At 39.4% G+C, this 16848-nt stretch overlaps 1 protein-coding gene across 9 annotated transcripts in view; it reads right to left on the bottom strand.

Annotated features, from left to right (window-relative positions):
• Window positions 1–16848, bottom strand: part of VWC2L (von Willebrand factor C domain containing 2 like) — a 127858-nt gene that overhangs the window by 83754 nt on the left and 27256 nt on the right. For 3 of the 9 annotated variants that reach the window (XR_005555424.1, XR_005555426.1, XR_005555425.1), the window contains exons 4-5: window positions 8653–8686; window positions 814–939 (exon numbers count right to left, since the gene is read on the bottom strand). The exons of 3 other annotated variants lie outside the window; for them this stretch is intronic. Coding sequence is in view for 3 of the 6 variants with exons in the window: in XM_039332832.1 (XP_039188766.1) it covers window positions 13700–13779 (80 nt within the window). In the remaining 3 variants the exon portion in view is untranslated. Of the gene's footprint in view, window positions 1–813; window positions 940–7148; window positions 7935–8652; window positions 8687–13671; window positions 13780–16848 lie in introns of those variants that run through there. 3 more of the 9 variants (XM_039332834.1, XM_039332833.1, XM_039332832.1) reach the window with 3 other exon arrangements.

Below are 16848 nucleotides of genomic sequence, written 5' to 3'. Positions count from 1 at the left end.
CGCGGAACCATCTCTGGTGGCATGTGAGCCATTGCTGGGCCGAGCTACTCCTTCCTCCTCTCCGCGCATGCGCAGTCTGGGAATAGGCTCCGGAAATAAAAGGAGCAACTTTTGGCAGAAGCAGCATTTGCTGCAGACAGCGAGAGAGCAAGCACGAGTTGGAGCGGACAGCAAGCGAGCAAGTGAGCACAAGCTGACAGCTTGGTGGCCACGCCCACTCAGTGGCCACGCCCACCTCACACCCGGCAATGCATAAGTGGGTTTTGGATTGCAGTTTGGGCACTCGGTCTCTAAAAGGTTCGCCACCACTGTTCTAGAACATTATTTCTTTTCATTTTTTCTTTGTTCCTTCTCACAAAATTCTTCAAAGCTTTAACAATTGAATTTGTAAATTCAATATAAGAAAATTACCCAGATCACTCTCTTGGTTTGTGTTTGTATACTCCTTTTAATTATTAAGACATCAGTCAGTTTCTTTCCTATGTTCAGTGTAGCATGTTTTTCCATATCGTTCTTATAGCCTTTCATTTTTAAATCCACTTTCAGATCAGTCTCAGTCTTGTTTGGTAAACTTGTTTCTCTTTCATAACATAACAGACTCTTGAAATTAACTTCTGGGTCCATTGTTCAAAAATATTCTTCAATATGTCCAATGTTAAAATATTTTGCTCCATTATGTATTATACAAGTCAATTTAAATGTTCTATTTTAATTGTAATCTTTAGTACCTTTTAGTTCCCTCTAATGTCCAACTTTCAAAGTCCCATCCTATCATGTTTTTTCTAAAAGAATTAAAGGCAAAAGCACACTCACCTCAATGTTTTAAAGTCTTTAAACTTGTATTTAAAAGTTGTTTTTTTAAGGACTGAAGAAAACTCCCCCAGTGTTTTCAGACGTCAATGCAAAGGCTCTTAATAGCTGAAAAGCAGTTAACAATTTCTGAAAGTGATTAGAAAAAGTATCAAACCCAGTGTCCTTTTGAAGGTGCTGAACATGGTTGAGCAAGATGGCTATTCTCTTATCTCTCAGAGTTCTAAAACCACCCAAAACACCCATCTCCTTTCAAAGAACAACTGTGTGGAGCACTTATGGATAATCTGAAGTCCTCTCCTTGTATGGGGGAGAATTACAAAGAGCCTATCTGTCAAGACTGACTTGAACCTTTCACCTGCATTTCACCATATGCTTTGATCACAACTTGACAAACAAAAGGGTGGATTAGAAGGCAAAGGTGGGACATCCAAACATTGTCAGTTCCCATGAGATATTGCTCCCCTCCATCAAGGACGCCCAGAGCAGATGTCACAGCATGGTCAGCTGGTTCCCATAATAAAATGAACAGAAGTGATTGGTGGGCGTAATGGACTGTGGGTGGCCTGTGGGGAAGGGGAGGATGAACTATGCATACTTTCACATGGGAAGGCCAGAGCTAGTTTTGCTTCTTCTGTGCAATGTGGATTTATTCAGTAAAGTTTATACTTGTGGTAAAATAATGTCCCAGGAGTTTCTTTTTCCAGCTTCACCAACTGGACAGCTGACATTAAATCAGCTCTTCAAATAGCAGCCTACCTGGTTGTCGTCAACCAACAAAGGAATGGAAGGGGGGCAAAGTCTCTTCTCAAGAGATCCCAGCAGGGGCCAAACCAAAGCTGAGAAGCAAGCAGCCAAACAGAGGGCTGAGAAACCAGAGCAACAGCCCTTGCTAAAGGTGGAGAGAGAGCTATGGAAGGACCCTATTCAGGCTGTAAGGACTGGTGGGTGAGCTACATGGGGAAGGTGGCTGAAGCAGAGGATGAACCGATTCTGTCTGGAGTCACAGTGACCTGGGGGAGCAAGTAGAGGGCTAGGCGAGCAGCCGAGTGGGATGACCTGGCTGAGTGGAAGTTCCCAGCCACAGCTCACAGTCCATCAATGGAGCAGCTGAGGGAGAAGTTCAGCGGGCTGGAGGTTCAGGGAGCCACTTCGCCGAGGGCAGCAATCATGGGAGTTGGGACGGGGGTCATGAAATTGTTGCCTACCCTGTCTCCTCCTCTCCTGCAGCTAATAGTGCCAACCATATCCGGGTCAATGGGAGCCCCCCCCCACCAAGGGAAAGTGGCTCCCACCCAGCACTGCCCAGCACATGCAGCCTCAGTGGCAGCCGGTATCCCCGCTCAGACACCCCTGGCAGCCGTGGGGCTGCTGCCTGGATACATCCTAGTGGAAGAGGATTGACCACCACCTGCCCTAGCAGTCCAGTTTGATGGGCAACCCAACAACGTGGCTTACTTCCTGACCGAAATCTGGAATTATATGGAGCACCATGGAGTGATGTACCCAGGTCAATGCCATTACATCAAACCTTGAGGGTGTTGTAGCGGGATGGCTGGTGTCTCTCTATGACAAAGGGGCTCTGGAGCTTCAAGACTTGGGTGCTTTCATACAGATATTGCAAGACAGATTGGAAGACCTCACAGAACCTGGCATGCAGAAACTCGTATCCGCTCCCTGCAGCAGGGCAAGTGGCTGGTGGTAGAGTACATCCAAGATTTTCGTAGCCTGGTGGCTCACCTGAAAGATTGGCCCAAGCATATTCTGGTCTACTAATTCCGTAAGGGGCTGAACAAGGAGCTGCCTGTTCACAACTGCCTGCCACAGGGGGTGCCCTGCACCTTCACTTCAAGTGTGGTACCAGTTAGCCAGTTAGCCAGGAGTTTGACCTGATGGAGAACCAGGAGTGTGTTGTGCATGAGAACCAGCCCCACTGAATGCCCAAGCAACACCCAGCACTCCATGGAGGGAGAGGGGGTGCAACCCCTACCAAGGGGGAGAAGCTCTGCTGGAGCCCAGGAACATGCTTCCACTGTGGGAAGGAAGGCTACTGGGTAGCCGATTGCTTCATACCATGGCTGGCATCTGCACAGCGAGTCCTGGCCCAATTGAAGCTGAAGAAACCACCCCTGAAGCCAAAGGAAAAAATGTGGGCAACTCAACAGGTCGTAGAGGTCTCTCCCCAATCCAGCAAAGGGGAGGGAACTCTGACCCATGGAAAATCCAGCTTGATCTTCTTTGAAAGTGACAGTGAAGGGGAAGATGACCCAATGGTAAGTGGCACTGTCATCCCTATAAGACCCAGGTGGAGATTTTGGTGCCCTTCTTGAGAGTAAGGGGGCCCCTCATGGCCTTGTTGGACTTGGGGTGTACTCAGTTCCTAATTAGCCTTTAAACATTTGAGAAATTAGGATTGAGACTGAAGAAGTTAAGGCAGCCCATGTGGTTCTCCCAGGTAGATGGCTAACTTACAGGAGGGAAGCACCAGCAACTTGCCTAATGGAGCCAGCAAGCCTCAGGGCTCACAAACTGTAGGGTGATGGGCTGGGACTCACGTGGAGAGTATTTGTTTTACTGTGGCTCCTGGAATGACCAAGTCCATGATCCTAGGGCTAGCCTAGTTGAAGAAATGGAATTCATCAGTGGATTGAGACAGCAAGAAGTGGCAAATGAGGAAGAAAGTAGCTAGCCAGTGGGAGCCAGCAGAAGCGCCAAACTCGCATGAGCCTGAAGTTAGAAAAGTGAAAGCAGAGTCAGCTAATATGCTAAAAGGGAGTGGGGAGTTAGAGCATGTTCCCTTTGAGTACCGTGACCCAGTAGAGTCATTCAGCAAAAAGGAATCAGATGTGCTCCCATCCCATCACCCTACAGTTTGTGCTACTGCATGAACACCTGTATAAAGAGGTGGTGGTATACCTGGATGACATTCTAATTTATACCAAGACCATGAAAGAGCATGTAAGGCTAGTGAAAACAGTACTTGAGAAGTTGTACAAACCAGTTATAGGTGAAACTATCCAAATGTGACCTGGGCAAGGTGAGAGTAATCCTGGAATAAGAGGCCCCTTGAACCAGGAAGCAATTACAGAGCTTCCTGGGATTCATCAACTTTTACTGGCAATTCATTCCCACATTTGCTTAAAAAAACTTGCTTAAAGTGGGAGGGGAAATGAAGCTCAAATTGAGTCAGCCACAAAATTGGTCCATCTAATGTCAAGCAGTCTTTGAAAAGCTGAAATGGCTCTTTGCTGCTGAGCCGGTCTTGAAGCACCCAAACCCAGATGAGACTTTTGTGATCCAGCGATGTGGCAGTGTGGGTGGTTTTACTTCAGAGGAACAAAAAGGGGGAGCTGCAACTCTGTGCCTACACGTCTCATGGTCCTATGGGCTTTCCTCACCTGGAGGCATTAAAGGCCCTGAGGAAGATATCCACTAAGCAAGTCCAATGAGCTCAGTATTTTAACTGCTTCAATTTCACTTTTAGCAACTTGCCAGGTGGGAAGAATAACTTAGCAGATGCCCACTCTTGCATGCCCCAATACAGGAGTACCCAAGAGGAAGTAGTTAACTCCATTATCCCATCCAGGCAGCTCGCAGTGCCAGCACTCACGAGGCAGCAGAGAATAGTCTCCCCACAGCCAGCTGGAGATTCGGTGATACAACCGCTGAAAAATGCCTTGCGGGTGGATGAATGATTCCAGAGAGATAAAGATGACCTGTTGATGAAGGAGGACTTGGCATGGAAAGGGAATAAAGTGTACATACAGCCAGCCAGAGAACCTTGGTCCTGCAGAGGAACAACAATGCAAAATCTGCCAGGTATTTTGGGTTTGTGAAAACTCTTCACTGGTGAAGAGACAGTTCTGGTGGCCAAAGATGAAAAAGGACATAGAAACCTATGTGGCTAGCTGTCTTGTGTGTGCCTCCATGAAACACCTACCTGGGAAGACTACAAGTTTACAGTCGGTAGCCAACCGAGCTAGCCCGTGGGAGGAGATATCCATGGACTTTATTGTGGAGTTGCCTGAGAGTGCTGGGAACACAGTAATTTGGACTGTCATTGACTGTTCTTGAAGCAAGCACACTTTGTGATATGTCCAAAGATTCCTTTCACCCAGGCCCTAACCAAGGTGTTTGTGCAACACATCTACAGACTACAAGGGGTCCTGAAGTACATTATCTTGGACAGGGGAGGTACAATTCACTGCAAAAATTTGGTGGGAATTTTTAAAATTAATAGGCTCCTTCCAAGGACTTAGCTTTGCCTACCATCTGAGTACCAATGGGGATGCTGAACAAGCCAACTCATTAGTAGAGCAATATCTGTGCTATTATAGAAATTATCAGCAGACTAATTGGGCCGAGCTCCTGCTTTCTGCAGAAGTGGCTTATAACAACTTGGTGCACAGCAGCACAGGTTTTACCCCTTTCAAAGTGGCCAGAAGGACTAAGTTCGTGCCCATGTCAGAACTCCCACAGGAAGCTCCATCCTCATAAGCCAACTGGATGGATACTCTTAAAGCCACATGAACTGCCATGCATGAAGAGCTAAATAAAGCTAGGGGAAGCCAAAAAAGGCAAGCAGATTGGAAAAGGCCCCCTCAGGGAATTTAGAGTAGGGGAAAAAGTGTATTTGTCCACCAAGTATCTAAACCTGAGACCACCTTGTAAAAAGATGAGTCCCAAATACATAGGGCCTTTCTAAATCATGAATACAGTAATGGTAGAGCTGAAATTGCCAAAAACCTCAGGCGAATTTGTCCAGTATTTCATTGCAATCTTTTAAAACTCTTTCGGGGTTTGGCTTGAGGCCAATCAAAGAATCACTTCCTCCTCCCATCCTAATTAAGGGACAGGAACACTATGAGATCAAAAAGATTCTCGACTCTAGATATCACAAGAGAAAATTATAGTACTTAGTGCTGTAGAAAGGCTACCTGTTAGCAAATGCTGAGTGGGTGGCTGCTCCAGATGTTAGGGCAGTGAGGTTAGTTAAGATGTTTCACACTAGTATCCTCAACAGCCCCAATAAAGCAGATAGCAGTAGTTAGATTGTAAGTAATAACGTGTATGTATGTTTATTGTTGTTTCAGGTCTACTCTTCTTCGGGATGGTCAGCTTGTCAAGAGTGACTCAGACCTTTCACCTATATTTCGCTTTGCTTGCAGCTTGATAAAGAAAAGGGTGGTGATGGATTGGAAAGCAAGGGTGGGGGGAATGGTATCCAAACATCGTCAGTCCCCACGAGACATTGCTGAGGCCTTCAAGGACACCCAGAACAGATGTCATAGCGTGGTCAGCTGGTTCCCTTAACAAAATGAACAGAAGTGATTGGTGGACGTAATGGACTGTGGGTGACCTGTGGGGAAAGGGGGGATGAATTATGCATACGTTCACGTAGGAAGCCCAAAGCTGGTTTTGCTTCTTCTGTGCCAGTGTGGATTTGTTCAGTAAAGTTTATACTCTTGATAAAATAATGTCCCAGGAATTTCTTTTTCTGGATTCACCAACTGGACAGTTGACACTGTCTACCTGCTCTTCATTCCACTGTGATCACCAAGGTTGCTTTTGTAGAGCTGTCTTCAGTTAACATTTCTTCCCTGGAAGTATGGAATCTCTGTAATATCTATTTTCCATATTTAATTATAATACGGTTGTTTAGCAACTCTAAATAGTCGTTGTGGTCCTTGGGAACAGGAACTTAGTTGATAAGCAAAATGGTGTTAAGTGAAACTCCAACTGTGCTTATGAACTTTCTTCAGCTTTCCTTTCCTTTATAGACTTGTGAAGATCATAAATGTGAAGAGTGATCACAAAGTTACTTTTTCATAGCCTTTGAACTGTGAACAGTTGCTATATGAGGTAGTCATAAGTAAGAACTACTTGTAGCTTGCAATCATCATCAACAATGTCCAGGGGAATATTACAATCTATGGTATACCCCTTTATCTCTCTCTCATATGCCCATCATCCTCTATGACTGTCTATATAACAAGCCCCTAAATCATCACCTCCTAATCTATTCTTACTTCTCACAAATCTAACTGAAAGATTGGAAAGAAGAAAAGAATGTCTGTGTCATGCCCCCCCCCCAGGAAAAGGTGTATACTAAAGTAAAGTACCACATGTGGAGACCACTGGGACAACTTACAAAGCAGCTGAACCTTCCTGGAAGAAGTTATAACTGCTTTATTGATTTGAAGAGATATACATTGTACAGAATCTTTCATGTTGCAAAATGCCTCTTTGAAATATTTAATTATATGCATTTTTAATTAAATGCATGGTTGCACCAAACAATGATACTGGGTGATTGTCATTTAGTTACAGCAGAGTTCTGCAAAAGTATCCAAATTCACAAGAATAAAATTTCTTATCAAATCATAACTTTTTGAGTTGTTAAAATGATATCTATTCATTTTCCTAATCTCTAACATGTAACCCATAATTCACTTGTAATCATTAGCATTTACAGAAAATGTGTATTTATCAAGCATAGTTATTTCCTGGATTCTTCCATGACAAAAGTTAAGGTTTATATACACTTCCATCCAGGTATTGATTTTCCATGACAATTGTTTTATATAATCATCAGATCTTGTCTGTACTATGGAGTTCTTTCATTGATGGAAAAAGGATAGACATGTGTATGTTAGATCAGCAGAGAAAGGTCTGGTATAGTGAGTTAATGGCAGAAATCAATAAAGAGGATGAAGCATTGTTTTATGGCTAATTTCTCTTTGATACACAAAGGTCTTAAAACACATTTTGTTTAGGCACTCTAGAAAAAAGACAGTAAACCACCAACACGATGGTTCTTAGTCCATTAGATCTAACTCCTGAAAAGAATTCAGAATAATAGAACAATTGCTGATGATATATCATTGTTACATGCCTCAAAATGAGCAGATCCAGCTGACTTTCTGCACAAATAAAAGTGGATAAAGTGAATCATCTGCAATTCTCATTTTGAAGGCAGAGCATAAAGTACTACAGAACAAGATTCAATATGTTCTCTCTGATTCAGTCTAAGATCCCCTCCACTTGAGGAGCTTGAATGGAGCTGCTGACTTAAATTTTTCGCCAATTTCAACTCCCCGTTAAACCAAATAATTGATCTGGTTCTGTTAGAAAAAAGGAACATATATTTATTTATAGAGTTACAAAATCAGTCACCCCAGAATGTTGCTTCAGATTAGTCAAGGTTTAACAATATCATCATATGTTGGTAAGATCTCCAGACCCATTCAGGACCTATCCACTTTCATCAAACAATGAGACCGAACTATTTTAGTAAATCCTGCAGAAATTTGTGCTATCCAACAGCTAAAGCAGGCTATTCTATGTCTTGACCAAACAACAAAGTGGAATTACTGTAGTGTCTGTTCTGAAACAATAGGGAGCAGTCCAGGGACTCTTCAAAGAGGAAGGATGTGAAGGGACATATACTGAAAACAACTATAAAGGTTCATTGCACTGTACTGCAATTTGAAGGGTCCTCTTTTATAGATCATCTCCAGATCAATGCGGATTAAACATACTGTACCTCTTTTTAGGAACCATCCTCACAAAGAAATGCTGATTGAAACAATAATCCTCCCAACAGATACCATTAAATACAATGAAAATTACCACACAAAAAAAGTATCATTTTGTCAGGTTTCTTCCCAAATAATACCACTAACATGTCTGCAACATAGATTTGTCAGGCAGTTAAAATGCTTTGTTCCCTCAGGACTGACTGTTCCTTTACATGTCCATCTAAAACTATCTAAAAAAAAAAACATAAAATATAATGTCCTTTTCTTTGTTTTAGAAAACCCAGAATGTAAAAGTACCTACCTGCATATGCCCTGCAGCCATTTCTAAAAGAAAGCTGGAGAGGAGAGGAGAGGAGAGGAGAGAGAAATGGCTTTTTACTAGGACTGTACAAAGCTTCCAACAAAGCCGCCCTTTAAAGGTGCTTTGCAGAGCAGTATTGCCCAGCCTCCTTCTTCTAAAGAGGGAAGTGAGAATCTCATGTTGCTTCACTTCCTGTTATTCTAAACCTGTGGTTCTTCCAGTGACTACAGGAAGTAGCTTCCATGATTAGGACACAGGAGGAAGCCCCTTCCAGAGTTCCTGGACATCCCAGAGGAAGAAAGCAAACAGAACATGAACACAAAAATAGGAATTCAACATTATGTGTTGCGGGTTGTGTGTCCTTTCAATATGGAAGGTTTTGCCATCCCCACCCACTCCAAATCTATCATTCTTCATACAGTCACTCATTTCAATTTATAGGAATGCAAATCAAGAGTCCATTCACATTTTTAAACTACAGTGATCGCTGTCATATAATGTTAATACATTCATGGATATTCAACTTACCTCACACAATAATGGGAGAAGTCCATATTACACATTTTATTTATCTATTTTATTAATAATTATTTATCTGGCCATCCATCTCATGGAAAGTGATTCTGGGAAGCGCATAACAATCCAATGAAATAGTAAATTCAACTTTCTCTTTACCCATGTATACCCCCAACACAATTAAGTTAACCAACTCCTTTAAAACATTGTCTTTATAGTTTGGTAAATAGTAAACATCTTTCATTAAATAAGACTCATCTTAAGATCATAAGAAACATTCTTCAAGAACTGTAGCTATTGATTCATTAATATGGAATATTCCAATGTTTTATGGCAGAGTTGTTACAAATAACTAATATCCATTTTAGCACTTTTTAAATTGTCAGTAATAAAGAATACCATATATTTACATTCAATTCAGCTTTTAATTCAAATAATAAACAAAAGTGGGGAAGAGTAGGTGACCCAGCTGATACCTCACTGAACTTTAATATGGAGTCACTAATGTATACTATTTGTTATTATTTATGTTATATTTATATTCTGTTCTATGTTGTGAGTGGCCCAGACTTGCTCTGGAATTGGGTGGTGCCAAAAACAAATACATCAATAAATAAATTGTATGAACCAGCTATGAATTCACTTTATTATTATCCCAAATACTTCATACCCAACTTTCTAATCTTATTCCATGCAACAGATGTTTTCCTGAAATAAAGATTTACACTCAGGGTGATCGGAAGATATTTCCTGATTATGCTTCCGTCACAGGCTTCAACTCTATTACTTCATTTTGCTCTTCAAAGTGTCTTGGTGGAGCAGGTAGCTCTGTCTTGAACAGCTAAATTCTGAGTCTATCAATCTATCTAGTCTTTTATTTTACCATATACAAATAAGTTGCTTTTCTTGTTCTTAGCAACTTTCCTTGTTCTGTTCTGGCCTTAGCTTTCTTGCCCCTGCCTTTATAGCTTTAGGCTACTGTATATGCTCTTCCATCAGATATGCACTGTTTTGGTTTTGCTTTTTCACTAAACTGTCACCACAATGGCTTCTTCTGCTAGCCCCCATTTCTCTCTCATTGTATTGCTTTTTATTATTATTGATATTTAATATAATTCTTTTTGGGAATTCCATCTTAATGTCAGTTGCTTTTCCAATTAACTTTTCTTGCTATGGAATCCTACTTATCATTGTTCTGAATTTATATAAAAAAAATCTCTTTTTTGATACCCAAAATATGTTTTTGGCAAAAGAAACTTTAAGTCTTCTTTAAAATTAAAAGCTCCAATATTCCACATGGTCCTGATCTCTTTCCCCAAATGTTACTAAAAAAAATTTTGGGATTAATTTGACAAAGTCTTCCCTGTTGGTTAGTTTCTGGTCAAATATAACTGATCATTTCCCCTTTTCTCTTCCCACCTAAAGAAAATGTTGCCTACAAGACTAGCCAGATATTTCCTGGAAAGACCATGATTAGCAGAATTAATATCCTAATAATTATCAAGCAAATTTAAGTACGCCAAAGTTCATGCTTCTGCAAGTTGCTTTTGGAATTAATTGTCCAGTCCTCTTGGTTGGTTGGGTTTTAACATTTCCTGTCACCCATATTGCTTTTATATCTTCTTCCACTTATTGTAATCCAGATGTTATTTTCAACTTTATTGAACAGTTCAATTGCTATTCCCCTTTTTTACTGCTCTTGAGACTGATCACATCAAATATCTGTCGTACCTGATAAACTATACTTGCCTTCTTGTGATAAGAATTCAAGATCATCTTATTTTCTATAAATTGAGTATCAGTGAATAGAAAATTAAGGTCATGAACTTCATAATCTCATATTCTTTCTTTCTGACTCACATTTCATTGTGCAGTTCACAAGTCTTTATCTGAGATCCTTAGCTTACTTTTATTCAGTCACTCTTAAAGAACAGGGTAAAGTCACCCTAATTAAACTCCATGCTTTAGCAAAAACATTTTTCCTTGTGAGGTATAGCTACAATAATAGGCTCATATTTCCTTTTGTTTTCTTTTCAAGCTCTCAGGTTAGCTACTTATATTTAGAAGATTTTCCTGTATGACCTTCCCATTAAACATTTCCAACAAACTCCATCCGCTCATGTTATAGATCTCCCTGATTGCTGGCTGCCTTACATTTCTTTTACAGTCTCTATTTAATCAGGAAACTCAGGCAGTTGTCACTGTCACCACTTCAATTACCCTCTTCCTCAGCTTGAATATATTAATATATTAGGTTTTTTTAATTGCAGAGAACTCTTAAGTGTAAAAATAATGCCAAATTAAACTAAAAGAAAAATGAAATGCACTATTGGTCAATGCATGTTTGGTAATGTTTATTACCAAGCATCTATGAAGGAGGGATAATCCAAATCTGATTTAAACTTCTTTTTTTCTACATCTCTTTCTAAATGTGGATTCACCCAGCTTGTACTTTTATCATTTACTCATGAAGAAAATTGTCATTAATGCCAATGACGCTTTCCTATCAGAGTGAATTAAAATCTGGGGGAAGGGAATTTGAACTGGGACTATGCCAGAACAAAGGACTAAGTCTCTCCCAATCTGAATCCCAGTCTGAATCCCTGCACTGCATCAATTAATTTATAAACATAAAATAGGAGAAATTCCTACTGTGAGGGCACTCCACTGAGAACTTTAAAATACTCATACTGGGCAAGAAACAAGAAGCTTACTTTGGCCACCTCTTACAAAGAGAATCTTTACAAAATGTTTTATAGATGGCATCTCCCACCCACAAGATTGGCTAAAATGTGTACCAATGTCTCCCCTAAATGTTGGAAATGTAATTTGACAAGTGGAACTTACTATCATATGTGGTGGGAATGCACGCGAGCTCGTGATTTTTGGAGTAAGATTAAAGTATGGTTGGAAGAAATATTAGAGCAAGTGGTAGAACCAAAACCAGAACTCTTTCTATTAGATTTAACTACGCAAAAGCATGACAAAGGTGTACTTTATTTAATGCTACACATTTTAACGGCTTCCAGACTGGTTTTTGCTCAAAATTGGAGGAATAAGGGAACCCCAATGGAAGAAGAGATCCTGCATAAAATTCTATCATGTGCTGAGATGGACAGGCTTACAGTGATTATGAAAAACAAGACAGAACACGAATATTTCGAAATCTGGGGCAAATTTTACCGTTGGTATGAATCAAGGAGAACTGCCCAGACTTCAAGTTAATGCTAGAATTAAAAGATATATATATAACTGTACATATAATTGTATATATAATTGTATTGTATAAAAGATAAGGCTTATATAGAGGTTAAGAATGATGTGTTAAGCTTTTGTACCATGATAGGAACTGATAGGAAAACTCATTCTGGAATGTCATGTTTGTCCATTGTTGTTTTAATTGCATTATGAATAAAAATATTATTAAAAAAATACTCATACTCCACATGCTAATTAATTGTGTATTGTCCCTGCTTGTCAGCACTACTACACTTAAGATGCATATAGCTGATGCACAAACCCTGCATGGATGTACTCTAAGCTCATAGCTGTGCATAGCCACAAGTGCAGCAGATTGAATGGAGATTTAGGAAAAAAATGAAATGAAACTTGGAATATGCTAGCTTTTGTGTTTGTTTTGTATAAAAATTAAAATGGCCAACTTTCTTAAGATAATATCTGGTTTGAATGGGCAATGGGGCCCCTTCACATGATAGCTGAATTGATCATGTGGCAAAAATAAAGGGTACATGCTGTTAGGAAAAAGGTGCCTCTCTTAAGAATCTTCAAAGCAAGATGGTAGGTTCCACAATAACCTGACATTTGTATAGTTTTCTGTGCTTGGTAGTTTATAACTAAGAAAGTCATAAAATCAACCCTGCTGTACTCAAAATAAATTATTGGCCAGTTAATTGGCTACAATATTTTTACAAGCAGATTTGCCAAACTGCATAGTACAGCAAAGGACCGAAAGAGTCTTAGTTGCAAATAATTACGTTAAATTAAAAAGATATCATAACTTTGAGACATTATACCGTGAAAGCTAATAACATCTATATATTTTAAATTAATAAGATGTTATTAATTAATATATTTTTATACTTTCTAAAATAAAAATGAAAATGACAGAATATCCAGATATGATGTTAGCCTTGAAATCAATGTATTTTTGATAGCTTTCTACCTTGAAGGAAGAGTAGTATGCCTCCTCCTGAAAAAGCCATGTCTTATCTGGTCATGCTTGATTTTTTTCTAGCTGGTATCCAACTCTCCTTTTGTGAAAGACATGAAAAGTAATTCTCACATGGTCCAAAGAAGCAACCTATATCTTTACTGTCTACTCCAAATATTATGTCTTTGATGTTTACCTAGATTGGGTGCAGAAAGGACATTACTGTAGAAATTTGAACATTGATCAATAGAATTTGCATTTACTATCCATGAGTTGCTGGGATTGTTTTGTGATGCTTTCTTAGTTTTTCAATAGCAAATTGCTTATCGTGGGTTTCTGGATTCCTGTGTGCTTCTATACTCATCTCAAATCCAGCCTGCAGGAAGAAGATGATGGATGGTTTGGGAGAAGGTGGTGGGATTGCACTAGGGTCCCAGAGCCTTTAAAACAATTAAAATATAAAATTCAGGAAGGTTTCTTATGCAAGTGAGCAGATAAATCTTAAATAGCACTTTAATTCATCTGGGACAGATTTTCAAGGATGTTTATATCCTGTCAGTATGATGACTGCATTACTCATGAATCATGTAACACATGCTCCAGTGCATTCTCCTCACTATTATCTCCTAAAAAGTCAGATTTGTTTCCTGATAGTTTTTATAATGAATCTTTTGGGAAATTATACCATCTGTGCACTGCTGAATGTGTTATCTTCCAATATTGTTGTAAATGTTTGTTAGTTTACTCAGGGATGCTATTCAGAAAAACCCCAGGCTCCTTTTATAAATTTAAATCAGATGGGAAAGTGAGGTCCTTTCCTTTCCTTTCCCTTTCCCTTCCCTCCCCCCCCCTTTTTTTTTTAATTACGAAAAATTGACTAGGACTAAATCATATTCTTCAACTGGAAAATTCACTAAAGAATTGGCAAAATACTAAGAGCATAATAGAAAAACATGAGCATCCTGATCTCTATGGATCAGAAGCTGGTGAGGAGTCTGTGAGATGCACCTCCTTTGGGCAGGTGCAGGCAGAATCCAGGGGAGGTATGAAAACTTTTTACCTTTTTACCTTTTAACAATAAATACATTTCCCCCCCTAAAGTTTCATTGTATTGCTTTCATTGTTCATTTATGTATATTTTGATGCTGGATTTTTAAGGAAGGTTTCTGTACATTAATATTACACTAAAGGGAGTTGTGATGGCAAAATATTTAGGAATTCCTGTTATAAACCATGGAGAATAGAAAAGAAATGTTTCTTCTCATTTAAAAACAAGATTACATTAAATATTCTGGAACAAAGGAGCAGCTGTTCAAACTCAGGTACTTTAGCAAACATAATAGTGAATTAAATGCAAATACAACTGCAATTCTAACTTGCAATTTGAACTTTCTTGGCCACCAAAGACAAAAGGGCTGTCTAGAAAAGCTGACTTCAGGATACAGAATAACAGAGTTGGGGAATCCTCTAGTCCAGAGATCCCCAACCCCCCTGGCTGCAGCCCACTACTGGGCCTTGGGAATGGCAGGCGAATCTATACGTTCATCCCCACTTGCCTGAACAGCAGTCAAATGCGTGCATGTGTGCTCCATTTGTGCAAGTGGCAGGCGAACATGCCTGCCACTTGCACACACACACACGCTTGCCTTCACTCACGCGGAACCATCCCTTCTATCCCCCCCCCCAATGCTGGTCCACAAAGCTGGAAAGGTTGGGGAACTCTGTTCTAGTCCATCCCCTGCTCAAGCAGCAAACCCTATACCATTTCAGACATATGTCTGTCCAGTCTCTTTTTTAAAAAGCTTCCTGTGATCGAACACCCACAACTTCTGAAGGCAAGCCATTCCATTGGTTTATTGTTCTCACTGTCAGGAAATTTCTCATTAGCTCAATAGTTTCAGGGTATATTTGTTATGGTCATGTTCTAAACACAGTGGATTTTGTACTAGCCTTTGGTATAATGCTGAACTATACATCAATACAAGAAAGAGAATCCAGTCTAGATCCTGCCCTCTGTTCTTAAGATTTTTTTTATTAAAAAATTTAGTTTAGAGTTGCAAAGAAGACCCTTCTTGCCTGTTTCCTTGTACATGTACTATGACATAATGTTTGAAACTCTAGATTAAGACATAGCAAACTCCATTTTAATATTGGAAAGGACTAGAGCATTGCAAGCTTGCTGCGTAATGGCTAAGTTCCAGGAACTATGATACTTTTTAATATATTGTTTTAAAGATTTCTTTAATCAGATTGCAATTAAAATGATAAGTTCTCTCTGAATAAGGAATCATATATTAATCTGGATTGCTGATTACTCACAGCAACTAAATCCCAAGGGTAAGGACCTATTGAAAATGAACTTTCCTAAACTTGTAAACCCATCAGAGAAAGCAATCCTCAGTCTCATGCATTTGGTGGATGCTCTTTTGTTTTCTTCTGCTACATTAATCCAGAATACAGCAACATGTGATGTTGGCATTTGTATCCTTTTAAGGATTTTTTTTTGCCACAATGTTTTTTAATTCTCATGTTGTCAGCCAAGTCTAAGAGGGGAATGGTTTTTTCCCCTTGAGTCAATAAACTTTCTCATGGAGACAAAGTCAAAGTAGCTTCATGAAAACGTTTTATTTCAACCTTTTATCCAACATGAAAAATTTTTATTTCTACTTTTAGTTCAAAGGACCCTTTGCACAGAGCACTGGGTTGTGTGAAATAAACCTACCAAACAATTCACTAGACTTGCAATGTTTCTTAACAGTGGGAACTCTCAGAGCTGCTTCCCAGGTTTGTAAGCTTCAAATCCCAGAATTCCACTGCCAATATGGTCATTGATGAGAATTCTGAGAGTTGAAATCCACAAACCTGGGAAGTTACTAAGGTTGGGAAACACTGCACTAAAGAAAGTGAGATCCCTAGAAAATAGACTGAGGGAAGTGGAAGGTAAGGAATATCTAATTTTCTCTTTTGGCTCTGATAGAATTAAGGGTTAGATGGTCTTTGTCCAGATTATTTCACTCTATGGGAGCTATTTTCTGTGTAATTGTGATGCACAGGCAGAGGATATAACATCATAATATAAACACATTGGAGAAAAAAGAGGCAGTTTTCCTATGGAAACCTCCAAATACTTTATTTACATTTTAATTTGTATTAATGTAAGCAAGTTGTTTCCCTCTTAAAAGTCACACTTGTGTGATTTCATTTATGCAACCCATCTATGAGGGAGATAGGTGGTTTCAAAATTTGATAAAATAAAATAATGTTTCTGACGTTATATATACAGTCTACAATTTTAGGAGAAATATTTAAGGTAAAGTGTAATATTGTCTTTGGCTGATTCTATTTATTTATTTTTTGCAATGTCTTTGGGTCATGGAGATTCTTTGGAATAGAAAAAAAATATTGATGAACTAGACATGCATTCAAACAGCAGTTCCAATTTTAAAATCTTTAATTAATACATCATCATCATTTAAGTCCCTATAATTAAAGAGCATATAAGTATGTGT

This window comes from Crotalus tigris, unplaced genomic scaffold (assembly GCF_016545835.1).
Source record: "Crotalus tigris isolate CLP2741 ecotype Arizona unplaced genomic scaffold, ASM1654583v1 scf7180000024464.508515016:1373766, whole genome shotgun sequence".
In the NCBI taxonomy this organism is placed as follows: Eukaryota; Metazoa; Chordata; class Lepidosauria; order Squamata; family Viperidae; genus Crotalus; species Crotalus tigris.
This window is presented reverse-complemented; position numbering and strand designations above follow the sequence as displayed.